The 27937-nt window shown below is 40.1% G+C and overlaps 2 protein-coding genes across 9 annotated transcripts in view; one reads left to right on the forward strand and one right to left on the reverse strand.

Annotated features, from left to right (window-relative positions):
* NRDC (nardilysin convertase) overlaps positions 1–26812 on the forward strand; it is a 90750-nt gene extending 63938 nt beyond the window's left edge. The window contains exons 12-31 of the mRNA XM_066269208.1: positions 1581–1701; positions 1781–1839; positions 2101–2155; positions 6922–7026; positions 8552–8675; positions 9601–9687; positions 10310–10429; positions 11533–11584; positions 12720–12870; positions 15912–16039; positions 17758–17920; positions 20590–20621; positions 20865–21003; positions 23217–23264; positions 23556–23608; positions 23958–24041; positions 24605–24695; positions 24973–25089; positions 26007–26096; positions 26221–26812. Coding sequence (XP_066125305.1) covers positions 1581–1701; positions 1781–1839; positions 2101–2155; positions 6922–7026; positions 8552–8675; positions 9601–9687; positions 10310–10429; positions 11533–11584; positions 12720–12870; positions 15912–16039; positions 17758–17920; positions 20590–20621; positions 20865–21003; positions 23217–23264; positions 23556–23608; positions 23958–24041; positions 24605–24695; positions 24973–25089; positions 26007–26096; positions 26221–26418 — 2017 coding nt within the window. The 3' untranslated portion in view covers positions 26419–26812. The remainder of the gene's footprint in view (positions 1–1580; positions 1702–1780; positions 1840–2100; positions 2156–6921; positions 7027–8551; positions 8676–9600; positions 9688–10309; positions 10430–11532; positions 11585–12719; positions 12871–15911; positions 16040–17757; positions 17921–20589; positions 20622–20864; positions 21004–23216; positions 23265–23555; positions 23609–23957; positions 24042–24604; positions 24696–24972; positions 25090–26006; positions 26097–26220) is intronic.
* A 306-nt stretch (positions 26813–27118) lies between these two features.
* The window catches only part of OSBPL9 (oxysterol binding protein like 9), a 140275-nt gene continuing 139456 nt past the window's right edge, over positions 27119–27937 (reverse strand). For all 8 annotated transcript variants that reach the window (XM_066269212.1, XM_066269210.1, XM_066269211.1 and 5 more), the window contains one exon: positions 27119–27806. In XM_066269212.1, coding sequence (XP_066125309.1) covers positions 27732–27806 — 75 coding nt within the window. In that variant the 3' untranslated portion in view covers positions 27119–27731. The remainder of the gene's footprint in view (positions 27807–27937) is intronic.

Here is a 27937-nt window from a genome sequence, read left to right on the forward strand (position 1 = left end):
CAAAATTTTAGAAATCATAAACTGCCTGACCAGGTGGTGGCGCAGTGGATAGAGCATCGGACTGGGATGCGGAAGGACCCAGGTTCGAGACCCCGAGGTCGCCAGCTTGAGCGCGGGCTCATCTGGCTTGAGCAAAGAGCTCACCAGCTTGGACCCAAGGTCGCTGGCTCCAGCAGGGGGTTACTCGGTTTGCTGAAGGCCCGTGGTCAAGGCACATGTGAGAAAGCAATCAATGAACAACTAAGAAGTCGCAACGCGCAACGAGAAAATGATGATTGATGCTTCTCATCTCTCTCCATTCCTGTCTGTCTGTCCCTGTCTATTTCTACCTCTGGGGGAAAAAAAAAAATCATAAACTAATAGATTCCAGAATTACATAAAAGGGTAGCTCTATCCAAGAAGTTAGATTTGAATAGTAATGAAGTCAGTTATTTATTTATTTTTATTTTTATTTTTTTTAATTTTTTTTATTTATTCATTTTTAGAGAGGAGAGAGAGACAGAGAGAGAGAAGGGGGGAGGAGCTGGAAGCATCAACTCCCATTATGTGCCTTGACCAGGCAAGCCCAGGGATTTGAACCGGCAACCTCAGCGTTTCCAGGTTGACGCTTTACCCACTGCGCCACCACAGGTCAGGCTGAAGTCAGTTATTTAAATGCTGAAGATCTCCTAGCTTTTGCAACCCAAAAGGTAGACTAGTGAGAATTTCATTGGGCAGATAAATCATAATGAATATGTGGGACTGTGAACAGTATATGCAGCCATGTTAGCAGAATGTTTCCTAATGCATTTAGGCACTTGTTTAAGTTGTCTAGCCAGATAATAGATACAGTAGCTTTAGCATCAGGACCAATATAGTACAAGGTCATTCCTGTTTGATTTTTCTATATATTAATTCAGGAATGGAAAGGTAGATAAGAAATTTAAATAAGTTCTTTAAAACATTAATTAGTGTGTACTAGGACATTTAAAGAAAGCTGAGAGGGATGGGTTATTATAAAAGAATAAGGATATTAGGTACATATATACCTTTCACAATAAATATAAAATGCTTTGAGATTTGCATAACCTTTCTACCTAACTGAATTTCATTAGAATTTCCAACTTTGTTCTAGCTTTCTCCTTTCTTATTTTAGGTTTTTAATATTTTACTGTTCTCTTCAACAAAAATAACTGTGGCTTTGTAAAATTGTTTTACTATTTTGTAATATATTTTAGTGTTTTTATTAAACAAATAAATGTAGTTTATAATTTCCTTCTGGATGATTTATAGTCATTCAGTGATTTTAGATAAAGGTAAATTTTACCATGTTTTCTGTTATCATGCTACTATCAAATGAATTATTATTTCATGTATAGTGGGATTTATGTGAGAATAAATTTATTACAATTAAACTTTGTATTTAATTAAAATTTGTGTTTTTAAACTTATTGTTAGAGATCATGTTTGCATCAATGGCTGAACTTCCCAGTTTTTACCTACAATATATAAAAGAAAAGCCTATCTATTTTGTTAACTTAATGTATTTGTAGACTGTCAATCCCAAAAATACTGATTGGATTAATTTTTCCTAACTATAGGTGCTGGGCTCTTGCACTATTTGGTGGAAATGGTGAGACAGGATTTGAGCAAAATTCTACTTACTCAGTGTTCAGCATTTCTATTACATTGACCGATGAGGGTTATGAACATTTTTCTGAGGTAAATAAAGAAAATGGAGAGTGTTTGAAATTATAGATATCACATTATGCAAAAATATAATCAGACATTTTGTTTTTAGGTGGCTCATACTGTTTTCCAGTATTTAAAAATGCTGCAGAAGCTAGGCCCAGAAAAAAGGTAATACAGACTTATTGGATTAGGCCAAGAGTCAGTCCTAGTATGTTTTTAGCCTTTAGACTGCCAATGGACATGTTTTAGTCCTGCTTTGATCATTTTTCAGGCATTTCCTGCTTAATTTTCTTTACTGGCTCCATATTCTTATTCTCTACATGTGAGTGGCCAGTCTGTTTATTTTTATGCTTCTCTTTTTTGTTGTTGTTGTTGATGATTCTAATGAGAAATGTAAATAAGTCTAATTATAATTTTTTTCTCTTATAGAATTTTTGAAGAGATTCAGAAAATTGAGGACAATGAGTTTCATTACCAAGAACAGGTACTAGAAGTCAAATTCATTTAAAATGTTTTCTGTGACCAAGTTGAAACTGGTGGAGACATTGTTCCTCTTTTTTGGAAGTGTCACTGGAGTTTTAATTCTGGCACTCTCTGTTGTATGGGTCTCAAGATGGCCCTAAATCTATCTGAAAGTTAACTCTTGTGTTTTTGAGTATTTATACTGAGTAACAGTGAAGGATTAAGCACACTGATACAGATCATATTGTGTGCTAATCATTTATATATGTTGTCATCCAACAGTCCATTTGATAAACATTCATGGAGAGCTTGGTATGGTACTTGATATTTGGGGAATTCAAATACTGTAAAGACATTCTACAAGATAATCAGTCATAATAATTATATATGTCAGAAACAGTGTACTCTGGCATTTCAGGGCAGGGAGAGCATTTGCCTTGATTGGAGTATGACCAGGAAAGGTTTCATGGATATGGTAAGTTTGAATTGAGTTCAGCATTAAAAAATGAATAAGGTTTGGCCTGATTGGTGGGATGAAGCACAGTGGATAGAGTATTGATCTGGGATGCAGAGGTCCCAGGTTTGAAACCCCAAGGTCGCCGGTTTGAACCCAAGATTTCTGGCTCTGGTGGAACCCCTGAGAAGAAATCAGTGAATAACTAAAGTGACGCAATTACGAGTTGATATGTCTCCATCTCTCCCTCTCTCTTTGAACTCTGGGGTATTGTGAGAAAATAAGTGATCCTATGTGTCTGTGGAATATGTTTTTGAAAGAAAGGTATTATATAAGGCTGAAAAGTAAGGCTTTTAGAGCAGGGTTCTTTTTAAACCCTTGAATCCCTTTGTAAATCTGTTCACTCCCTGCACTTCTCAGAATAATATCTCATTCCTCTAACTTTTTAAACTCTCAAAAAACTAGCTGTAGTAGTCCAGTGATCACTGGTACATCCCTGATGGGAATCAGAAATTGCTAATATTTTGCCATGATTTTATTTTTTCTCTTTTTCTCTCTTTATATATGTATGTGTGGATGTATGAACTTTTTTCCTTAAAACATTTGATTACAGATATTGTACTTTTTGCCCCTACATTTTTTTAGCATGTATCTGCTACAAACAAATGTGTTCTCTTGCATAATCTGACTAAAATTGTCACATACTCAAGCAATTTAACATTGAAACAATACTTTTAATTATTACACAGTTTATAGAATAGTGTTTCTAAGTGCATAAAATAAAATACAGTAGTTTGCAAAGGAATATTGAAATAAAGTACTCAAAATAGTAAAAGATAATGGATTTTTATTAATACATAAGGTCTACCGGAAAGTTCTGTCCATTTCTATCACAAGTTTCGACACGTAAACACGTTTATTTGGCGCATGTGTGCTTCTCTATTTTTATCACTTAATGTATACATACTGATGTAGCAAATTAACTAAAACAAAGTTGATTCACGTTAGTCTTATGTGTGAAGTGATAGTGTACCATGTATAGTGTACACTATCATGTATCATGTATTGCTGGTATCATGATACCAGCAATAGTGTATCATGGCTACTGATAAAGTTCATTTACGCCACTGTAATTTTTACAAATTTCAACAAGAAATAAATGCTACAGAAGCATGCCTGTCTCATCCACCATATTCCCCGGACTTAGCACCCTCCGACTATCACTTGATTTTGTCCTTACAAAATTTTTTGAAGGGCCAAAAATTCAAAAATGAAGAAGGTATCAAACAAGCACTGGTTCAATTTTTCACATCAAAAGATAAAACATTTTTCAAAAATGGGATATACAAATTGCCCTCATGCTGGCAAGAAATCATTAATAATAATGGCAATTATATTATTTAACAAGGTTTATTGACGGTAAGAAAAATTTGTATTTTGTTTTATTCCAAAAACGGACAGAACTTTCCAGTAGACCATATATTAATAAGATCTAGTGGTAGGTCTAGTAATCATAATTTTTAAGTAGCAATGAGTGTGATATTATGTCTGTAACAACTATATTTAGTGATTTCTATTAGCTATAGTCATAGATGCTGCCAGTATTGTGACTTATTGACATATTCATAATAAAAATGCTAAATTAGAGATTAGTGAAAATAAATATATATATATTTTTTAAGGGAGAGAGACAGAGAAGGGGGACAGACAGGCAGGAAGGGAGAGAGATGAGAAGCATCAATTATTCACTGTGGCACCTTTGTTGTATATTGATTGCTTTTTCATATATGCCTTGACCAGGAGGCTCCAGCTGAGCCAGTGACCCCTTGCTCAAGCCAGCGACCTTGGGTTCGAGCCAGCGACCATGAGATTGTGTCTATGATCCCATGCTCAAGCCAGCGACCTCAGGGTTTCAAACCTGGTACCCTTCATCCTAGTCCAGTGTGCCTGGTCCAGCAAAATATTTCTTCCCAACCAAATTCTATTCTTTTTCTTCTTATTATTATTATTAATATTATGTGAGAGGCAGGAGGCAGAGATAGACTCCCGCATGCGCCCAGATGGTGATCCACCCAGCAAGCCCACTAGGTGGCGATGCTCTGCCCATCTGGGGCCATGCTTGCAACCAAGTCATTTTAGCACTTGAGGTGGGAGGCCATGGAGCCATGGGTGCAGAAGGTGTGAGGAGAGAGAGAAGGGGAGGAGTAGTGAAGCAGATGGTTACCTCCTGTGTGCCCTGACCAGGAATCAAACCTGGGACTTACACACGCCGAGTTGACACTCTACCACTGAGCCAGTTGATCAGGGCCAATTGCACTACCACTGCCTCCTGAATTTGTCCACTGACATCATGTGGGAGGTGTATACAGACCCTAGATTAAGAACCTCTGATATAGAACCTTTCTGTAGAGCATCTTGAAACCTGCCTTTTTTGGATCATTACCAAAGGTGATTCCCTGAATATCTACTTTCAGTAGAGAAAATTTAAGTACATGAAGACAAGGTCACAAGAACTATAAGCTTCCAGTTGCTATTGATTCCTATGTAATCTGCTTTATATACTTGTAGTCACTTGAAATTGAAAGAAACTGGATTGATATGCATTGAACCCATAAGTCCTGCCATCTACCTTACCAGGAGAGATTTTGTTTATTGTCCTTTCAGCTGTGTTAGCAACATGTGGACCAGAACTGTGTTAGGGAAGGAGTGGCAACAAGAATTACGGAGTAAAACCATAAGAGATGCCCAAACTCCTTTTTTAAGTGACTTGCTTTTTAGCATTGGTTGCATGAGTGACATTTTCTTTCTGTCTTTTCAGTTTCCTTCTTAGCAAGGCATTTCAGGATTTGTGTATACTGACATCTCTCCATTTTGTACTTCATTGCTTTCACCTTTAGCAAAATTCATGAATTCTTTGATTTTGAAATGAGCCTAAAACATCTTAAATTAAAACCTTATCAGGCCTGACCTGTGGTGGCACAGTGGATCAAGCGTCGACCTAGAACACTGAGGTCGCCGGTTCAAAATCCTGGGCTTGTCCAGTCAAGGCACATATGGGAATTAATGCTTCCTGCTCCTCCCCTTCTTCTTACTCCCCCCCCCCCCGTCTCCTCTAAAATGAATAAATAAAAATAATAAAAAACAAAAAAGATAGCTTTTAAAAAAAACTAATCAGTGCCAAGTCAGAACAAATCAGAAATGTCCATATCTCTGTGAACTGCTAAATTAACTCATGTAGCTCAGCTTATTTCATCATTACCTTTTTAAACAAAGTTGAAATGTCTCAATAAATACATACTTGAACTAATTGCTTTTCTCTGGAAGATTATTTTCATTTCATAGGTTAGAGAGCTGTGGTTTAAATTGAAATATACTGATTAATATAACTTCTTGTATCAAAACTTTAATCACTCATTTTGACTTGTACATTAATTTGATTCATGGTTACAAATAACTTTTAGGTGATAGTGCTGCAGTTATGTTTGGTTATATCCTTCAGAAGGTTTTGGTTCATTGTTTTTTTTAAAAAAGAGAAAAGGCTCTGGCCGGTTGGCTCAGTGGTAGAGCGTCGGCCTGGCGTGCAGAAGTCCCGGGTTCGATTCCCGGCCAGGGCACACAGGAGAAGCGCCCATCCACTTCTCCACCCCTCCCCCTCTCCTTCCTCTCTGTCTCTCTCTTCCCCTCCCGCAGCGAGGCTCCATTGGAGCAGAGATGGCCCGGGCGCTGGGGATGGCTCCTTGGCCTCTGCCCCAGGCGCTAGAGTGGCTCTGGTCGCGACAGAGCGACGCCCAGGAAGGGCAGAGCATCGCCCCCTGGTGGGCGTGCCGGGTGGATCCCAGTCGGGCGCATGCGGGAGTCTGTCTGACCGTCTCTCCCCGGTTCCAACTTTGGAAAAATACAAAGAAAGAAAAAAAGAAAAAAGCCTGGCCAGGTGGTGGTGCAGTAGATAGAGCATCGGACTGGGATGCGGAGAAGACCCAGGTTCGAGACCCTGAGGTCGCCAGCTTGAGTGCAGGCTCATCTGGTTTGAGCAAAAGCTCACCAGCTTGAGCCCAGGGTCGCTGGCTCGAGCAAGGGGTTACTCGGTCCGCTGAAGGCCCGGGGTCAAGGCACATATGAGAGGGCAATCAATGAACAATAAAGGTGTTGCAATGTGCAATGAAAAACTAATGATTGATGCTTCTTATCTCTCCGTTCCTGTCTCTGTCTATCCCTCTCTCTGACTCATTCTCTGTCTCTGTAAAAAAATTTTAAAAAGAGAAAAAAAGTATCTATGGCAAATTAAGGATAATAATGAGGAGTTTCTGGTGTGAAATAATTTTCCCTCTTTACAGACAGATCCGGTTGAGTATGTAGAAAACATGTGTGAAAACATGCAGCTATACCCACTGCAGGACTTTCTCACTGGAGATCAACTTCTTTTTGAATACAAGCCAGAAGTAAGGAGGTTTCCATTTCTAACATTTAAAGAAAGAGGAGGGTAGGAAGTGCAGAAAAGTACTTAAGAACTGTGGGAATAGAGAAAGCTTGATTGTATTTAGTCATGTCTTATTTGTCTAAATAGAAGAAATATGGTACCAATAGTTCTGTGGATAATTTTTCATGATTCTTATGTATGATTATGTTTTAGTAGGAGAAAAATCAAGTCTGCTTTTTAGATACTATTCTCATCATTTTTCTAGTGTTGAAACATCCACTTAAAATAGTTCAAGTGATTCCTAAGAATTATGTGCTTTGGTTGCTAAGCATACTTAGTTGTTTATCTTCTCTTATAATTTAATTGGAGGTGCTACATAATTAAATTTTAATCATTTTGAATGTATTTATTTACAAGAAAAATATATGATTTTCTGAATTCAAAACATGATTTATAAATGATACTATATACAAACAAATAGTTGGTCAGGGTCTGTCTTGTGCCATTCCTGGGGAATATGTCATTTTGTTCCATGTAGGGTAGCAGTTCTCAGTCAGGGGTGATTTTGCCCCTCAGGGGATATTTGTGCACATCTGGAGACATTTCAGTTGTCATGGCTGGGGGTGCTCTTGGCATCTAGCGAATAGAAGCCAGAGATACTACTAAACATTCTGCAGTGCTAAAGGCAGCACCTCACAACCAAGAATTATCTGGCCCAAGACATTAATAGTGCCATAGTTGAGAAACTCTGATGTAGGGTATTCCACAACTACTCATTTTAAAGAGGGTAGGGAAACTTAAAAGAAGAATCAGCAACCACACATTCTTGTCATAGCTGTAGAGTGGTTGTGCCCAAGTGTCCATCCAAGTGGTTTTTTCTGAACTACTATTTGTCATTTTTTCCTAAAGAAATGGTGTTTAAATGGTAGTTAGCATTTTAAATCTAACCCATAAAGTCTTGTTTTAGTCCTCATCATAGCTGAAGGATTATTGAAGAAGGCCCTACATAGGGATCAGTTTTTTACTGTTTCTTGGGTGTGAAGTGGTGGTTAAGGGTATAGTCTTGGGAATCATGTACAAACTTGGTTAGAACTTTATTTTTGCCACTTGTAGCTGTGGTATTCCATACAAATGATATAATCTTTATCCTGAGCAAATTATCTTTAACCACTGAAGCTGTGTTATTTTCTATAAATTTGGTATACCTTAGGGTTGTTTTTAGGGTTAAATGAAATAACATGTTAAACATCATCTGACACATAGTAAAATCTTAGTGTTAGCTATTTTTAGTGTTAGTACTATTACTACATATGCTTTTAGATGAGTAATGCTTATATAGCATTATCAAGAAATATTTTAAACAACTGATAGGCTAATGAAATTTTGTAAATTCGGGTGTTCGTGGACTATAGACATATTTCCATTAACGTCAAGATGCTAGGATCTTGGAGTGTCTACCATAATGTGATTCTGCCTTTTTAACAGAGATGTATAGGGTAAAGTTGTTATTGTTGCATGTCTCCTCCCCCACCCCCATCCCTTATTAGGTCATTGCCGAAGCCCTTCATCAGCTAGTTCCTCAAAAAGCAAATCTTGTTCTACTGTCTGGTGCTAATGAGGGAAAATGTGACCTCAAGGAGAAGTGGTTTGGGACTCAGTATAGTATGGAAGGTAAAATATTTTTAATAATTGTCCTACGTAATTTAGGTATATCTGACTCACCTGGGGATTTTTATTCCTTAATAATTAGTCTGATGGTTCCTGTGAGGGGAAAGTATATATATTTAGATTTAGATTATTTTGAAATGAAAATTATTTATATTTCTTTAAGGAATTATTTTCTGCTATGAGTATATTTATTAGTGAAAAAATCCTGTTATCTTGGTAGTTTGGGGGCAGTTTTGACTATATTTTAGAAATATATATCTCAAACTTCTTAAGTGTGCATATGTATCACTTGGAGATCTTTTTAAATTCAGATTCTGATTCAGTAGCTCTGGGGTAGGGCTGAGCTTCTGCAGTTTTTTTCTTTTTAATGTGAATGGAGGGGAAATAGAATCCCACATGTGCCCTGACTGGGATCCACCTGGCAACCCCCATTTGGGGCCAAGGCTTGAACCAACCAAGCCATCCTCAGCACCCGGAGGCCGATGCTCAGAGCAGCCAAAGCATCCTCAATGCCCGGGACCAATGCTCAAACCAGTCTAGCTACTGCTGTGAGAAAGGGAGAGAGAGAGAAGGGGGAGAGGAAAGGGAAGAGAAGCAGATGGTTGCTTCTCATGTGTGCCCTGAACAGGAATTGAACCCAGGATGTCTGCACACTGGCCGACACTCTATCCACTGAGCCTACCCGCTCTATCCAACCGGCCATGGCCCAGATTCTGCAGTTTTAATAAGCTTCCAAGTACCAAGTGATACCATTGCAGCTGAGAACACACTTTGAGTAGCAAGAGTCTAGAATGCCTGGATGTGTCACTCATGTCCAGATGTCTGAAGAAAGGAGAATTGATTTGTGAAGGCCTTTTGTTGACTAGTTTGTTATAGAGAGAATTCGGAATTGCACTTATTGGATCAGTTTGTTTTTCAATCACTACAGATGTTGAAAACTGTTGGGCTGAACTGTGGAAGAGTAATTTTGAATTAAATCCAGATCTTCATCTTCCAGCTGAAAACAAGTACATAGGTCAGTGAAATTGCAATCATTATATGTAACCCCTCCATGTTCTAATAAAACAAATCACATCTATATAGAACATTATGTTTTATAAAGAACTATTTGAATCATATTTGAGTTTCCCAGTATCACTCTGGGATGGGCATTAATTACTCTTTTCTATTTTTTTCAAATGAGAAAACTGAAGCTCAAAAAAGCAAAAGCAAGTTGTCCAAGACTATTCAGTTGGAGTATGATGAAAACAGGACTTAAACATAAAGCTCAGACTCTCTGAAGCATTTGTTTTTGCTTTTATATCATAACTGATCCTTTCATTCAGTCTATGTACAAATTGCATTATGTTGTCTGATTGTTTTAGTGTTTTTCATGCTTCCGATTGCAAACCATTAGAGGGTTGTGAAATCAACCTAGTAGGGTGTGATGGCAGTGTAATGAGTTGTGAAAGCATTAAAAAATCAGTTAGAATGGAAAATAGCAAAATGTTTAATTACAAAAAGAAAGGGTATTATTTCAAGAACTTTTGTTTCATGTTTCACAAAGAAAAGTGACTTAGATTTCTGAAAACAAGAACCGATTTGTGGGAATCCTGTTAACATACTTGAATGAGTTATTTACTCTTTTCTTTTGTTAGCCACGGACTTCATGTTGAAGGCTTTTGATTGTCCTGAGACAGAATACCCTGTTAAAATTGTGAATACTCCACAAGGTTGCCTGTGGTATAAGAAAGACAACAAATTTAAAATCCCCAAAGGTAAAATGTTTCCCTCCCAAAAAGGAGTGAAATAAGTGTTATAAATCTTTTTAGTTTATAGTGAACTTTTTTCCTTATGTCTGTCATCAACCCCCTCCCCCACCCCCTTCCCTCTCCATTTGAAGATTTTCCTAGGCTTACCAGATCAATATTGTGCTCCTGTACTATCAAAAAAATCCTTGTAGACACTACAGATTCTAGGAAATAAAGATTCAGGCCTAAAATGAAATTGTTTTCAGACATTTTTATTTCAGTTTAATGGAAACAGAGCCAGGTATTTAGCTGTCTCAGGGAACAGGTGGTACTTTTGAACATTAGTTTCAAAAAGAGATAGAATAAGAGTACACTGAAGGAAATTACTCTTAGACACCATAGCTTTATCCAGCCTTACAAATGTGAAATATTCTCCATATATCTCCCTCTACCATTTTGTTTTTTAAGCATAGAGGAAACATTGTATACAGTTAAATAGCCTCTAAAATCCTGATCTTCAACATAGAAGCCCAATCTGTGTTGTTTCTTTTCCCTGTTCCTGTGAATAGCATAGGAATTTACTGAAGCAACATGGAATCAAAGGTTGAGTTTTGCTCGTGGTTGCCATTTAATCCATATCCCTAACCTCAACCAAGTGTACTGGAGCTCTGAGGGATTCTTGAGATTATTGGGAAAGTATTTCCTCAATTTTTCTTGAATAGGTTATAATAGTTTTCAAAAATGTTCTTAACAGTTACTCAGCCTCCTTGGAGAGGCTCTGCTATAACTTTTTGTGAGCATTGGGATTGTTCCCTTAGTGTTACTGACATGTGTACTCTGTGAGCATTTTCTCTGACTAAAGCTATTGATAAATATGAGTATGTGTAGACTCTCTGTGTGTTTGTCTGTATATCTGATCTTCCTCTAGGTTAAAGTGTGCCCTTTGGTCATTATTTGGAATGGTAAATCTTATTTTAAAGATCCTTAAGAATAAAAGTGTAATGAATTTTAAGAATTAGTAGCTTATTTCATAATTTTTAGAAAGCATGATTTTGGAGCTGAATAGCAGATATGTAAATATTTGAGGCGTCTGGCCTTTATTTTCTTACTTATGACCATTTTTCTTTCAGCATATATACGTTTCCATCTGATCTCACCTTTAATACAGAAGTCTGCAGCAAAGTAAGCAGTTGTTCTCTTTTCCAGAAAAGTATTTATTATTTATAATTATTTTGTTTTCTTCTGAAATTTTCTGTCATTTTCTCTATCAGTACTTGAGCTATGCTGCTGATTTATGTATTTTTTCTGTGCCCCAAACAAATTATTTTAGTATCAACATTGTTAAAATCGAATTGTGGCTCTGCATCTCCTATATCCATTTGTTAAACAGGCTGATAGTGTAGGTTAGTCAAAGAGTTACTGCATTGAGACAGTGCCTTGGAGATGAGTTTGGGTTAGCTTCTAGTCTATAATGAAGACTAGTGGATCTGTAGATTCTGTATTTAGAGACTGCTGGAGAGTTTGATTTTGTATGCTTTGTTCTTAGCAAATTAGTCATATAATTATGTAAATAACTGCATTGTAGGAGGTCAGAGAGCCTAAAATATTCCTGAAAAATAGCAGGTGCTCAAGAAATGATAGTGTATTTTTTCTTTCCTTTGTGACATAAAGTGTAAAATCCAACCTTAAAATGACAAGCAGCACTAACATTTACTATTATCCACTTTAAAAAATACATTGCTCGGCCTGACCTGTGGTGGCGCAGTGGATAAAGCGTCAACCTGGAATGCTGAGGTCGCCGGTTCAAAACCCTGGGCTTGCCTGGTCAAGGCACATATGGGAGTTGATGCTTCCTGCTCCTCCCCCTTCTCTCTCTCTCTCTCTCCCCTCTCTCTCTAATAAAAATGAATAAATAAAATCTAAAAAAGTAAATAAATAAATAAATAAATAAATACATTGCTCTCATCCCTTCCCTCAGATTTTTAATTTGTCAGTCAGGAAATCTAGGCCACAGGAATAGTCAGAGCCTTTAGGACAGTTGCCTTTGATGCATTTTACACTTACTCCACTGTGCAGCATAAATGTGACCATTTTCTATGTGTGCATGAGATGAGTAAGATTGGGAATATAATACCCCTGTGAAACTGAGTTCTGTTAAGCAGTGTTTTCCTTGAACTCAATTAGTATGTAGTTTTACATTCTGGAGAAGTGACTTAACATCTTTCTAAAAGTGAATTTTCTTATTCTAAATCAGAGCAACTCTTTTCATGTGTATTACTTGCCAATTAATGATGCTGTTTACATTTTATATTTTCAGTGTGGTCCTCTTTGATATCTTTGTCAATATCCTCACTCATAACCTTGCAGAACCAGCTTATGAAGCAGATGTCGCACAGCTGGAGTATAAGCTGGTAGCTGGAGAACATGGTTTAATTATTCGAGTGAAAGGATTCAACCACAAACTACCTGTAAGTACAAGGGCTCTGTTTTTCTCATAGAGTGCTTCAGAATTTCCTACTTGTGTTTGTTGCCCGTGTAGCACCAAACAGAGGCTTGTGCATGGGATGCTACACAAAGAAAGGAGTGTTTATTAATGTGGATTATCATGTTTTCTTGGCTGATGACAGACAGCTATTCTAACTGGTCACAGCAAAGAGCAACATATATTCACTAATTACTAACAATGCATGCAACACAGTCGGTACTTCAGGCTTGATTTCACTTCCCTTTGCTGTCCGTTTCTCTGTAGCTGACACTGGCATTTAGGACTAGTTTGAGCTTAATTTTAGGGCATACAGAAATAATAGATTTAAAACACTGATACGTTTGCTTGACATAGATTAGAAGTCAGATGTTTGAGTCCGTCCTTCCTCTTCTTCTACTTTATCCCATTGTTTCAAGTATGTGTGCCTTGTTTCCTAGTTCTAAGTATATGAGCCTTTGCCCTGGCCAGATAGCTCAGTTGGTTAGAGCATCATTCCGAAGCACAAAGGTTGCCCTTTCTATCCCTGGTCAGAGCACATACCAGAACAGATTGATGTTTCTGTCTCTCTCTCTTCCTGTCTCTCTAAAATCAACAAAATAAACATTAAAAAAATAGATTAAAAAAAAGTAAGTATATAAGCCTTTTAGAAACAGGGTATAGGCAGTTACCAGGTTACAGACGAGAGAGATTCTGTAGGTTTCTTCTTAAGTTGAATTTGTATGTAAGTTGGAACAGGTACATTTACCTATTGAATGCAACTTAGACAGATGTTTGTCTTAACATAGTATTTATTTTTACCTTTCTTTGCATATAAATACTTAAACATTTTCAAATACAACCTTAAGCACTCTTGGATGATGCAGAAGATGATGGACTTGTAGGAGAGGATGGGACTGGTGTCAGAGAGTCAGGGTTTGAATTGGCAGCTGGAGTCAGTTTTTTTTGTATGTGTATTTTTTTTTTCTGAAGCTGGAAATGGGGAGGCAGTCAGACAGACTCCCACATGCGCCCAGCTGGGATCCACCTGGCATGCCCACCAGGGGGTGATGCTCTGCCCATCTGGGGCATCGCTCTGTTGCGACCAGAGCCATTCTAGCACCTGAGGCAGAGGCCACAGAGCCATCCTCAGCACCCGGGACAACTTTGCTCCAATGGAGCCTCAGCTGCGGGAGGGGAAGAGAGAGACAGAGAGGAAGGAGAGGGGGATGGGTGGAGAAGTAGATGGGCGCTTCTCCTGTGTGCCCTGGCTGGGAATTAAACCCGAGACTCCTGCACACCAGGCCGACGCTCTACCACTGAGCCAACCGGTCAGGGCCTGGATCAGTTTCTTGAGGTGGCATTAAGGGAGGTTTGTACAGAGCTATTCTTTTTCTCATCATAAATGGCCCCGGAGCATCTCAGGCCTACGGTAACTGTGTGGTAAATTTTGGCAAATATCTCTGTATCAGAATCTTACTTCTCTAACTTTGGCATCCTGCTTCAATGAACTGAAAAGCATCAGCTCTTTTGTAGAAAACTATTTTGGTTCTAGAGTTTCAGGTCCCTGTTTTCTTCCCTAAATGCCATCATCTGCTGCTCTAGTTCCTTATTTCATTGGTTAGTTCTTTGACAATGTGAGTCAAGTACTTCTATGATATCATTTTTACCGATAGCCAACTGCAGCTGAGTACCAATAGCCCTTGTGGCCCTCTCTGTTCGTAAATACGAGTTGTACGTAAGTTGGATGTCTGTAACTTGGGGACTTCCTGTATGTATCTTGTCAGTAGTCTGTCTTTTGGTGAGGAATGTGTTCCAATGTTGCTTTGCCAAAAACTTCATAAGAGAAAGAAATAATAATGAGGTGCTAGCTAAGAGGGTTATATCATTAATCACCAGGTAAAGTAATATAATGTACCCAACAACAAATTTTATATCTTGGTTTCTGGGTAGAACATATATTAAGGTTTGGGGAACTGGGTTTATAAAAGAAAAAACGGAGGATAGGACCTTGCAGAGGTTAGATCTATTCTGAGAAGTGAGATAGCCTTCATTCATATCTTAGTAATAGCACTAGTGAGAAGTATAGTCCTCTCTGTTTATATCCTCACCCCTATTGGTCTCCCCAGGGAACAAAGATTTGTCTTAAGAGGATACACCATAAAATATTTTACTTTTGTCAAAGGCCCACTTATAATATAGCTTAAGATACAAACAGATTAAAGCCTAATATTGTGGTTGTCATTTGGGAGGTATATTTTGGAATTACCTGGAGAGTTTTTCAAAGTACAAACTATAGAAAAGTATTTGAGGTTCATTTTATGAAGCTTACATAGTTCTAATAATTAAACCTGAGATAGAATATAAATATATAAAACTAGAGACAAGTTTTATCTGTAAACTGTAGGTACAAACATTTAAAAAATGAAAATTCAATTTAAAAATGTAACAAAAAGAATAATTCACTGTGACACTTGGTTGTTCATTATTAGGAGGTTGATGAATAAACTATAAGTCAATGAGAAGCACGACAAACATACCTCAGAGTTTTGTGGGTTCAGTTTTAGACCTGCACAATAAAGCAAGTCAGAATCATTGTACTGTTTTCACTTTGTAAAAATGCAGCATCTGAAGCATAATAGAGCAAAGCATAACAAAATGAGGTCTGCCTGTATATGGATATACGGTAATGGTAAATGTTGAAACATTATTGGATAAATTTGAGTGGGTGTCACTAATTAAAGGCACACTTAAGGTCAGTGAGGATATGGATAAAATTATTTTCAAGTTCATTTGGAAGAAAAATATTTATGAATATCCATGAAAATTATAAAAATAGAAAAATCATTGCTTCAAATTTGACAGTTATTGAGGATTTTAGCCCCTGGTAATTCTTTGAGTCATCAGTACTTCTCTTCTGTCCCCCACAATGCCTATAACCATGCCGGGCCCCTGATAAAAACCAGTGGAAAACGACCCCCCCCATCAAAAGCAAACTGTGTGTTTCCATGCTTCTCCACTTACAGTGCTTCTTTCTTTTCTTTTTAGCTACTGTTTCAGCTCATTATTGATTACTTAGCGGAGTTTAGTTCCACACCAGCCGTCTTTACAATGATAACTGAACAGTTGAAGAAGACCTACTTTAACATCCTCATCAAGCCTGAGACTCTGGCCAAGTGGGTATACCTAGGATCAGCTTTTATTTTGAAGGCTTGAAATATCTGCCTTCCTAGGGGTTAGGTATGGGGGCTGAGGCTATAGTTTCACTGCTACTGCTAATTTTCAGACTTGTTAGAATTATGCTGTGATTTAGGAAACCAGACCATAGAATTATAGGATTTCTAAACCCGGCTAAAGTGGCTATCCGTTTATCCATTAGTAGGACTGGAAGTAGCCTACTAAATTTTGTAACTAAGTAACAGTTAAAGAAGTGTTCTGGCTTTGTTATAGCTCAGAATTGCTTCCTGTGGTGATTTCAGTGTGTTGGGTGCTGTAGATGAGTAACTGAGTTAAATTGCTTAATATATCTTTATCTATAGCAACTGCAGCTATTCAGAATTAAGCCAGAGTTCCAGAAGAGAGCAGAAAGCCTTCTGGGCAGTCTATATACTAATGCGTACACTCTCTGCCGTAAGGAGTCCCCTTGCGCTATTCATCAGAGCCTAGAGCATTTGGGTACCTTTGTGTGTATGAGGGAAAAGTACCCCCTTTTAGGGGTACCCTCCACCAGTAGGTGGAGCCATTGTCAGAGTGGGGAAATTCCCCTCTGTACAGACATAGCCTGTTGTGGGTATGGTTTGTGAGCCCCTACTTGACCTCCTTGCTGGGTATCTATAATTGGTCAACAGCACAACCTGATAATAGAGGCCCTGCTTTTGATAGTTATAATGAGCTGTAAGTGTACAAAATTAGGAAGCAGGGGAAGAAGTAGTTATGAGTCAGACAGGTAATAACTGATGATCTGATCACAAACAGCTATAAAACTAATAATCAAATATAAGTTGGAAAGCAGGGTTGTCTAGAACTATTGATATATTGAAAAATAGCCTTGTGTATGCAGTTATTCCTGAATACTACTTTATTAAAATGTGAAGTAATAATAATAATGATGATATAATAACACCTTTTTATTGGAGATTTGTTATGTGCTAGACCTAATAACTTTATATGTATTTACTTAATTCTCACCAAAACCCCATTATTATTTACCTTGTTTTACAAATGAAGAAATTGAGCCATAGGTGTTAGGTGACTTGCCAAGTTTAAACAGCTTAGTGTGGTGAAGGGGTGGGGCAGAGGACAGTCTGACTTTGGCCTAGAACTACTACCTGTACTATATTGTTACTTCAGTAATAGACATCTATAATGGGGCCTCCAGTAATTAATACAATGATAGATTTTAAATCAAACTAGTAATCATTTTAAATTGGTGTGTGACTCATCTGGCAACTTTATGTAGAATACTTTATTTTGTAACTGTGAACAGATAAGTGAGTTGTACCACTGGGCAAATCTGCATAAAAATTTATGTATGTAGTTTTAAATGTTCTTTGGTGATTGTTTTGCCATCTTAAATCATGATAGAAATTGTCTCTCTTTAAACCATATCATCTGCCTGACCTGTGGTGGCGCAGTGGATAGGGTGTTGACCTGGGAATGCTGAGGTCGCCGGTTCAAAACCCTGGGCTTGCCTGGTCAAGGCACATATGGGATTTGATGCTTTCTGCTCCTCTCCCTTCTCTCTCTCTCTCTCTCAAAAATCTAAATAAAGTTAAAAAAAAAATATATATATATAAAAAATAAACCATATTATCTATAGACATTTAACCAAATCCTTCTTTACCTTCAAGATTCATGTGTTACAACGAAACTTTTTTTTCTGCCCTCTATACAGAGATGTGCGGCTTTTAATTCTGGAATATGCCCGTTGGTCTATGATTGACAAGTACCGGGCTTTGATGGATGGCCTTTCCCTTGAGTCTCTGCTGAGCTTCGTCAAAGAGTTCAAATCCCAGCTCTTTGTTGAGGGCCTGGTACAAGGAAATGTCACAAGCACAGTGAGTGTGAGGTGTTCTGTTGCTGTTGGGCAGGCCTGAGTGCCATGTGGGCACGGGAATTGCATTAGTTATTTCCCAGAGCTCTGTAGATTTGGCAGGCCAGCATTGTCATATAGTCTGTTTAGAAGGGAACCCGGCCCCTCTGATGCTGCCTATGTTGGGCAAAACTTTCTTATGGAGACTGCTGGTAACAGTCTGGGACTTTGTATGAAATGGGTTTGGTAAACATATGGTACTGGTTACATTTGTTGAAGATTATGTATGGAAACTACAAACAGTTTAGAAATTAAAGTGGGGCCTGGGGAGTGGTGAGGGATGTATCTATTTGTGTACATACATACACATACAAAGGCAGAACTTGTATGGCAAACTTTTGTATGAAGCTAAGGAGCTTGGGTTTTATCCTGTAGTTAGTAGAGAACTATTCAAGGATTTAAAAGAGGATTTGTCATTAAGAAAGATCCAGACAGACCAGTCATGAGGCTGTTATAAAAGTGGCACAAAGGATGATTTCATTGTGTGTTATCTAGAGCGGTGATTTTCAACCTTTTTTGAGCCACGGCACATTTTTTACATTTACAAAATCCTGGAGCACACCACCTACCAAAATGACACAAAATGACACTCTAACAGTACATATTATACATATAGTTAATAATATAGTTTCTAAATGTATTTATACTCACTCAGTGTGAAACCTGGGCCTGTTTCGATGAACACAAAAGGGATATCCTGGCAGGTATGGTAGAAAGACACACACGAAGCTCTTCCTCAACAGTTCTCAGTCTCTCTCTGTTTTTAGTTTTTATCGCAGTCAAGCTTGAGAAGCTCAGCTCACATAGATATGTGGTTGAAAACGGGAGCAATGTCAAAATAGCTTTGTTGGCCAGAATGGGGAACTCCTTGGCAACAGATAACCAAAAACTGACCAAAGGAAGATCAGCAAACTTTAGCTTTAAAGTTAGATAACATTGTGATGCATTGTATATCACCCTCTGCCGGGGCCTCTTTTAAAAAGAAAAAGGTCAAATATCTATATACACCATCAGGATAGACATAACCAGCTGAGGCTGAGGCTTCATCTAGTGGTAGCAACATTTACCTCCAGTCCTGACCAGGATTAGAAATCGGGACCATGGGGAGGAGTAGCAGCTTCAACTACTCGCCATGGCCACACAATGACAAGTGCACGGCAACCTGAGCGGGGACCTTCCTGGGTGTGGATGAGAGGCAGCCTACTATTGGTTCATCGCTAGTGGTCAGGATGAATCGTAGAAGGTGATTGGTCAGTGAGCGTTCCCTGTGCCTCCACTCTTCCTGTCGCTGATAGCTGGAGGGATTGTGAGGGGAATGTTTATGTTCGGATGGAGGCAGCTGGCGGCGGGCCGGATAAATAGCCTCACGTGGGCCGTAGTTTGAGGACCCATGTTTAATTTCCCCACGGCACACCTGACCATGTCTCACGGCACACTGGTTGAAAAACACTGATCTAGAGTAGTCAAAGTCAGAAACACAAAGCAGAAGGGTGATTACCAGGGGTTGAGAGGTAAAAAAGGGGAGTTGTCTGATGGGTACAGAGTTGCAGTTTTGCAAGATGAAAAGTTCTGGGAGTTCCATTTCACAGTACTGTGAATATACTTTACACTACAGAACTGTACATTTAAATGGTAAGCTTTATGTCATGTGTTTTTCCACACACACATATGCACCAAAAGTTGAAGTGAAAAATGATGAAGCCGGAAGTTAGGCAAAATAAATAAGAACTTAAGAAACAATGAGGTAGAGGATTGTCAGGGAAAGGATCTGGGATGAAGCTCAAATTTCTTGAACTCTTCAGTGGGCTGGTGAAGGAAGACAGTAGCAGGTTTGGGGGCATGTGAGGAGTTTGTTCTGATACATACTGAGCTGGATGTCTTTGGCACCTTGTAACTGAAGCCTCCTCTAACCAAGAGTGCTTGATTGGGGCTCTTCCTAAACTGACTGTAGACCATCTCCCATGGCCTCCCAGTTTCTCAGGGCTGGCCCTTTGGCTGCTGACCTTCCTACTCCTCTATGTCTTTATCCTACAACCCCAACCAGCCTTAGTTTGTCCTGTCTGCAGTAAGTTTAGAAGCCTCGGCTCACAGAGATGAGCAGGAACAGCTGCCTGCTGCTCTGAGCGCAGTGGTGGGGCTTTTGGTGTGGAGGACTTAGCACCATATTTGCCCCAGGTAGAAACCACTTCCACTTTGGATATGACCTCACCCCTCTACTTATCCCTCCTTTTATCAGTAAGAAAACAAAGTTTTGAGAAGGGAGGAGATGCATTCACTTATATTATTATTTTATTTTTCACTCTGTGCCAGGCTCCAGGTTTCTAAAACAGTCACAATTGTTACAGAGGGCAGACCAGTGAGGTAAACTGAATTTGATCCCATGGGCAAGTGCCAGTGTACAGGTGAGCAGAGAGGAGGGAAACAGAAGAGGAGCTCTTCCATTGAGAGCCCCTTAGTGTTCAACAAACAATGCTAAATCAGTGACTGTTGAGCCCAATGGGTAACAGACTCTATCTGCTTTCCTAATGTTATCCAGGGCCTCCCAAGCAATTAGAATATTGATACTAATTGGTTCTGGGTAAAATTAATGTCAAGAGAGCCTGATGTAGTTATTTCTTCTCTTTTGCTTCCTAGGAATCTATGGATTTCCTGAAATACGTTGTTGAGTGAGTATTGGTTTGAGTTTTCTCTCTGGGAGTTATGTGTTCATACCAGCAGAAGGGCCTTGAGCTACAACTCAGTTGTGACTAAACCACACTGGATGCTTCTTGTGTTAGGTTTTCTTGAGATTAGTTATGTAAACAAAGCAATTTAGAGAGGACTATGGAAGGCCTGACCTCTTTTTCAGTTTTTGGTTAGGGTAAGAGGATAGAGGCACTGCCTCAGTGACCACACTGATTCTTTTGCAGCAAGCTGAATTTCATGCCTCTGGAGCAGGAGATGTCTGTGCAGTTCCAGGTGGTAGAACTGCCCAGTGGCCACCATCTGTGCAAAGTGAGAGCTCTGAACAAGGGTGATGCCAACTCTGAAGTCACTGTGTACTACCAGGTCAGTGAGCCCCTGTGCACACAGCCATCCTCATGGCTAAGCACCTTTAGCACTAAAGCCTGGGGGAGTAGTGACCCTCTGACCTCCTCCAAGGCCCCTTTGTAGTTACCTCTGTGGTTTTGTGCTTGGGGTCATTTGTCTTCTTGAAGCAACTACATTTAAAAATTGCTTTGGTTAGTAAAAAAAATGAAAAATTTTTTTAAAGTGAGAGGGAGAAGATAATGAGATAGGCTCCTGCATGTGTCCCAACCGGAATCCACCTGGCAACCTCTGTCTGAGGCCAGTGCTGCAGTCAACTGAGCTATGTCCTCAGTGCCCGGGGCTGACGCTCAAACCAATAGAGCCACTGGCTGCCGGAGGAGAAGAGGGATAGAAGGGGAAGGGGGAGGGGAAGAGAAACAGATGGTTGCTTCTCCTGTGTGCCCTGACTGGGATCAAACCCGGTACGTCCACATGCTGGACGCTCTATCCACTGAGCCAACAGGACAGGGCCAAATGAATTCTTTTTAAATCACAGTGCTTCACTAAACAACCAAGCACTAGTCCAGAGGGACTAAAGTGTGGCTAGACAATCCCATACATTCTCCTGACAGAACCTCAGTAACAGGAGGATATTTGTTAAAAGGATAGTTTTGAAAATGAGACAAAAGTAGACATAGCAATGCAATCAATGTACAGCAAACAGAATGACTACCAGAGTTATAATTGAAGGTTTCAAAGCACCTGAGAGAGAGGATTTATCACCTCTATTTTATGAGTGATGAACCTGAGGTCCACAGTCCCTTATTTCCCTGAAGTCATACCAGATGGAGCTATAATTTATTCCTTTTATCCTCAAATTCTGTGTTCTTTCCACACCATTTTGGAGAGCTGGCATGAGACTTAAAAGAACTTTGCAACAATCCCTGATTGACCCATATAGTTTACTTTAGCTGCAGTTAGTACCACTCACCTCCAGGACTATGGGGTTTCTATAGCTGCCAGTATGGTCCTGAGTTCCCTGCATAAGGAAGTCACTTCTCTGCCAGCTCCTATGAAGATTCCTGGTCTGGGCTTTGGGCACGGCTGCATGGCCTTACTCCCACTTTGTCCCTTGATTGTGTTTCTGGTTCTGAACCTGAATCTTTCCCTAGAAGCCCCCAGCTTGTCTGTAGAGCCACTCTCCCTCTGGCTGTAGCTACCAGGGTTCTTCCCCAGGTTTCAGCTTATTTGGAGGTGAAGAACCACCATGTCCCAAACTTCATAAACGGTATAGCCTGGCTCTGCTTAGCTCTTGTACGCATTTCCAGTACTTCTGACTGCTCAGAGCCAGAGAGCAGTATTTCTCCAGGCTTAGGTAGAACTTATAAGACTATGTCTGCTGAGGTGCTTTCCATCAATCACCTCTTAGCACCAGCTTCTAATACAGACTGCTTCCTTTACAGAACCACTTCCTTCCTCACAGAGAGCAGTTTGAACAGGAAATTAATAAACATTTTGAATGGTTTTATTGCATTCCTTCTAGAGACAAATAGGAAATCTTGTTGTTGACCAAACAGGGCTTGCAGGGGAGCACTGCTTTAGCCTCTTGCTAGTGAAGTGGGAAGAGTTAGAAGTCTGTCCGAGAAGCCTGTAGGAGCCTGACTGGGGATGCATGAGCCAAGTCTCTGCTTGCTGGCCTCTTGCCCTCTTTTATTCTGCCCACATTATTTTGCTGGTTTCCAGAACAGCCAGGATATGGTTTCCAAGTGTGGCACCTGGTAGGCATTTTCCTTATCAATTGGCTTGGGTCCCAGGGTGTGGCTACAGAAGTTGCTATTCATAGCCTCTCCATCTGAGAAACAGGGCCAGTTACCCTTCCTTGATTCCCAAACATTCCCTGCTCTGCTTAGCACTTTGAACTGCAAGTACTTGATTTTAGGTTGGGTCCTTTGGGTCCTTTGGGCAGGCGCTGGCAGGTAGATTGTTGGACCCCTCCATGTCTGCCTGCAGTTCTGTGCGAGGGCTAGGAATACAAATGACCAAGCATGATTCCTGTCCTCACAGACATTCTAATAGGAAGACATGTACAAATGAAATTGTTGAAAGTGTGGCAGTAGAAGTAGAAAATGATTGTCTTTGGGGGATGAGAAGAATGGGGTGGACACCTGAATAAGTGGTTACCAAGATTAACTGATTAAAGAGCCCTGTAAGCCAATGGATCTTCAGTTGGTCTGACCAACTTCTTCTTTCAGTCAGGTACCAGGAGTCTGAAAGAATACACCCTTATGGAGCTGCTTGTGGTAAGTTGTATAAAAAAGTTGAGGTCTTCAGGAGACCTTGACCCACTGTGGGGACTGGCCTTTCTGCCTGGGGTAGGGACATGGGAGCTGTGTGACATCTATGATTGGAAGGTGAAATGGTTATTTACTGTTCTCACCCAGTGTGATCATGGACAGGGGGTCTGGGCAATTCAGGAAGGAAGGCAGTAAGGGAGGCTGGGCTTTGGGGATATGTGGAACATTTCTGGGAGAACAAATGGAGGTTTCTCTGCTAGGAGGAGTTGGGCTGATGGGTAGTGTGTTGAATTACAGATGCACATGGAAGAGCCTTGCTTTGACTTCCTTCGAACCAAGCAGACTCTTGGGTAAGTCTCCTGGCAAGAGTACTTGAGCTCAAATAAGGGCCTGGGGCTTACTTTGCAGGCTGAGGTTTCAGATCTCCTGACTGAGCAGTCTTAGAGCTCTTTGGTTATTCCATGCTTTAGTCATACCTAGTGGTCAGCACTTCTAGAATTTGCATCTCAGACCATGATTTTCAGTTTGGTCAAGTTTCAAGATTAGCAAGAGAAAAAGCTAGCCTGAGGTCCCCTAATCTGAGAATGAAAGAGATGCATACATATTTATGGATCTCCAAGTCTAGTAAAGATGTGCAGAAACCCTTCCCAAGTCTCTAGTGCTTCTAAGGGCTCATAAAACTTTTTGCTTTGGCTGTAGGTACCATGTCTACCCTACCTGTAGGAACACATCTGGGATTCTAGGATTTTCTGTCACCGTGGGGACTCAGGCAACCAAATACAAGTAAGCAAACTATTACTATTCTTGGCCTGGAGAGCAGGGGCTAAAGGTACGTCTTAAACCTCGGACCACTCCGACCACATAGGGTTTGCTTCATTAAGTCACAGTTGCGGTGGGGTGGGGACTGGGGAGTGGTGGTTCCTACATGGCCTGATCCAGGATTGATCCATGGTTCCTATGGTCCTGTTAGGGTTTGACTCAAGTCCTGTGGTCATTGAACAGGGCTTGCCAATGTTTCATCTCTTCAGGCAGACCTAAGGACAAGAAAGGCAAAGGTGCCTAACCTGGCCTTCTCGCTAGAACCAAGGTACAAGGCCTTGTTGGTTCTCAGCTTTGGAATGGTCAGGCATGGCTGTCACTGCTTCAGTCTGAGGATACCAGGAAAATGGGCTAGAGGTGGGGGTAGGGTTCTTCCCTTTTCCCTCCCTCAACTTAAGGGAGGATACCGAGGACTGGGAAGAAAACAGTGGCCTCTTTCCTAGAAATATGCCTTAGCCCTAATTCTCTCCTTTGCCTTCTACATGAGACCAGGTTTCTGATAACTTTTAATTGCTGTTTTGTTTCAGCTCTGAAGTTGTTGATAAAAAGATAGAAGAGTTTCTTTCTAGCTTTGAGGAAAAGATCGAAAACCTCACTGAGGATGCATTTAACACCCAGGTACTGACCAAGTTGGCCTGGTCTCTTGTTCCTGGGCCCACACAAACCCTCAAAACAACTGGACACCAGTCTTAGCAGTGCTGTGTGTGGGCCAGTTTTGGAACATTGTAGCCCCACCTTAATTTGACCTCTTCCTAGCTTCGTCCTCCTCATGCTGGCAGGTCCCAAGTGAAGGGACCATATAGCATGTGCATCACAAACCAGACCAGACAGGGCCACGTGTGTTGTGAAGGACCTAGTGTGATGCCGTGCTTGAAGATCTCTTTGCTGATAACAGGTCACAGCTCTGATCAAGCTGAAGGAGTGCGAGGATACACACCTCGGGGAGGAGGTCGACAGGAACTGGAACGAAGTGGTGACACAGCAGTATCTCTTTGACCGCCTTGCACATGAGGTACTAACAGTGTTTAGAGTAAGACGGCCCTCCCAGGGACTCCTGATTTTACAGGAGCCACATTCCAAACATACTGGCATTGTGTGGAAGGCACACCTGGGGCACCTGCATCCAGGCCTGGTTATTTACCTGCCCATTTCTTGATTAGTTTACAGACTCCGGCCTCTGGCATTTTAGGTGGCCAGGTGAGCAGGATGCTAAGCCCAGTCTCTCACTGACCCCACCCCCAACAAATTTCAATTAGAATACATTCATTTTTTAATTACATAGAGGTTCATTTCAAGATTTGTGAGAAAAAAAGGGTTCTGATATTTAAAGAAAATTTAAAACTTCTGGTCTTAATGAGTTCCTCCTCCAGATTTAATGATTCCTGGTGTAGGTTTTTTGACAAAGTAATAAAACCCACAAAAAAAGATCTGTCCTACAATCCAGTCCCTGATAATACAACTCTTATGAAATAAACTACCAGAGGACATTGAGGCAGAAGAGTTCAACAAGAGGCTTTAGCCCAACTCTTAACGGCACTCCAGTTTTCCTGTTAGGAACTGGGCAGATCAAGTTGTTTTCAACCATTTCCAGTTACTGTAATTTTCTCGAGCCAGAGTATACAGCTGCTATGCACCAGAGTTTCAGCTTGGGGTATAGTAGTCAGCTATAATTACAGTATCTGCTACCCTCTCTTGCTTTTCTGCTAGGGTTAGTTATTGCTATGAAAATTGAAAATGTGTTACCGAGGCTCATATTTAGCCTTCTCTGGAAGGTTTGGGGGCAAGCTGAAAGTTGGAAGAATAAAATGATGTGCTCAGACCAAGGAATTCTGCACAGGATATTATTTTGTTTAAGAACTACCTTTCCAGAAAATGTATTACTAGTCTTTTACAGCTTGCTGTCTTTCCTATCTTCCCTTTCCCTATAAGATTGAAGCACTGAAGTCATTCTCAAAATCAGACCTCGTCAACTGGTTCAAGGCTCACAGGGGACCAGGAAGTAAAATGCTCAGCGTTCATGTGAGTATGGTTGTCATTTAGCCTCTACCATGTACTGAGCTTGGGTTGTTATCAGAGACCCTAACAGATCTTTGCCCAAATCTGGTCAGCATATTGCTCATCTTGAGTCTTTGACTTCTTTCAGGTTGTTGGATTTGGGAAGCATGAGCTTGAAGAGGATGGTGCCCCTTATGGTGAGGATGCAAACTCTTCTTGTGAAGTGATGCAGCTCACCTACCTGCCAGCCTCTCCTCTGCTGGCAGGGTCTACCATCCCCATTACCGATATCAGGGCTTTCACATCAACACTTAACCTTCTCCCCTACCATAAGATAGTCAAATAAACGGCAGTCTCATCGGCCTGAAGCATTGTGTATTTTGAAATGTGTATTTTATGAAGTTACACTACTATGGCCTTAAGGCTTCCAATGAATTTTTGCACTGGCATCATAGAATTTGATTTGATTTCCACCCCCACCACTCCCCTCTGTTGTGACTGACTAACCAAGGTTCCAATAGCAGCTGGCAGAGAAATTAACAGGGAGGCTAAAAAGCTTACAGGAGCAGTTTGAGAAGCCCTGGCGCCTGGTCCTCTCAGACTGAGAATCCAGTTCTGTGACAGCCCTGTGTAACCAATGTCTTAGTAGTACCTAAATGTTAGGTGCTAATACTCATACCCAAGTGGTGATGTTTTTAATGTATTTTTAAATAAAGATAGTTCTGTATTGCCCTTCAGAATGAGCCATTTGCTGCTGTGGTATTTGTTTCATTCAGTGTGGGGTACAGGTCTAAAAAGAAACACTTTTCCCAAACCCTCTAAGGCAATAAAGTATTTTTGGATAAAATGTTGGTAGCCCAATGTGTGCTATATGAGAGTTCAATGAAGACTTTGGAGAACAGGTGAGGCTAAAGACAGAATGCCAAATGTAAGGGGGTGGGCTGAGGGAAAGGATGGATCCTCCCTTATTTTAGGAGTCTTTGTGTGTTGCCAAATAATTGGCTTCAAATTTTAACCATGAAGATAATGAAGGAAACACATTAGAAAAAGGTTGGAAAAATTATTTATGAAGCTTTAAGAAGCACTGAGTATAATTAAACTGTAATCCAGAGTTAGTTACAATTCCAAAATAAAAGGTATTGTAGGTGAGACCATGAAATATCCTAATACTTGATTTTAATACATTATGCTAATTTTCTAAAACAACTCAAACAATATTTACAGTAGATGAAGTATTTATGAAAAATCTGGCATCAGGTGTATTACCTATGTATATGATGTATGGGGTGTGTGTGTGTGTGTATATATATTTAAGAATATATGAACTAGGAAACATGTATATCTCAACAGCAGTACTACAGTGCAGAGTTTGAGACTGGGATTTATAAATGCTTTTCAAAGCGTGGGGTTTGGAAAAGGAGCAAACATGTTTTCAAAACCTAAAGTTTTTCTCAGGACTGAAGTCAAAATTGTAACTGCCACAAAAGGAAAAAGGGGAAGCTTTTCTTGCTTTAATTGTTCATCTGCATCAGAAAGTCCAGTATCCCTGAGATAGGAACCACTGCAATAAGGAGGGAGTAAGTCAGTGCTCCCAAAGGAAGACTGTTGCTTAATTATGCCACTGCCCTGTTATCAGGTGTAAACTTTGCATTTCCCAACCTAATGCTTGGTAGCACCAAGACGTTTCAGTAATGGTTCATCGTAAACCCAACATTCTCCATCTTCATGAAACAGCTGTAAAAGAAAGGGGGAGAATTCAGTTACACACTTGGAGTATACTTCCAAAATATCATACTGTTTATTATTTTATGTCTTCTCCCATTATACTGAAATGAGTTTCAACAAGGGACCTGGGTTCATCTTGT

Source organism: Saccopteryx bilineata, chromosome 3 (genome assembly GCF_036850765.1).
Source record: "Saccopteryx bilineata isolate mSacBil1 chromosome 3, mSacBil1_pri_phased_curated, whole genome shotgun sequence".
Classification (NCBI taxonomy): domain Eukaryota; kingdom Metazoa; phylum Chordata; class Mammalia; order Chiroptera; family Emballonuridae; genus Saccopteryx; species Saccopteryx bilineata.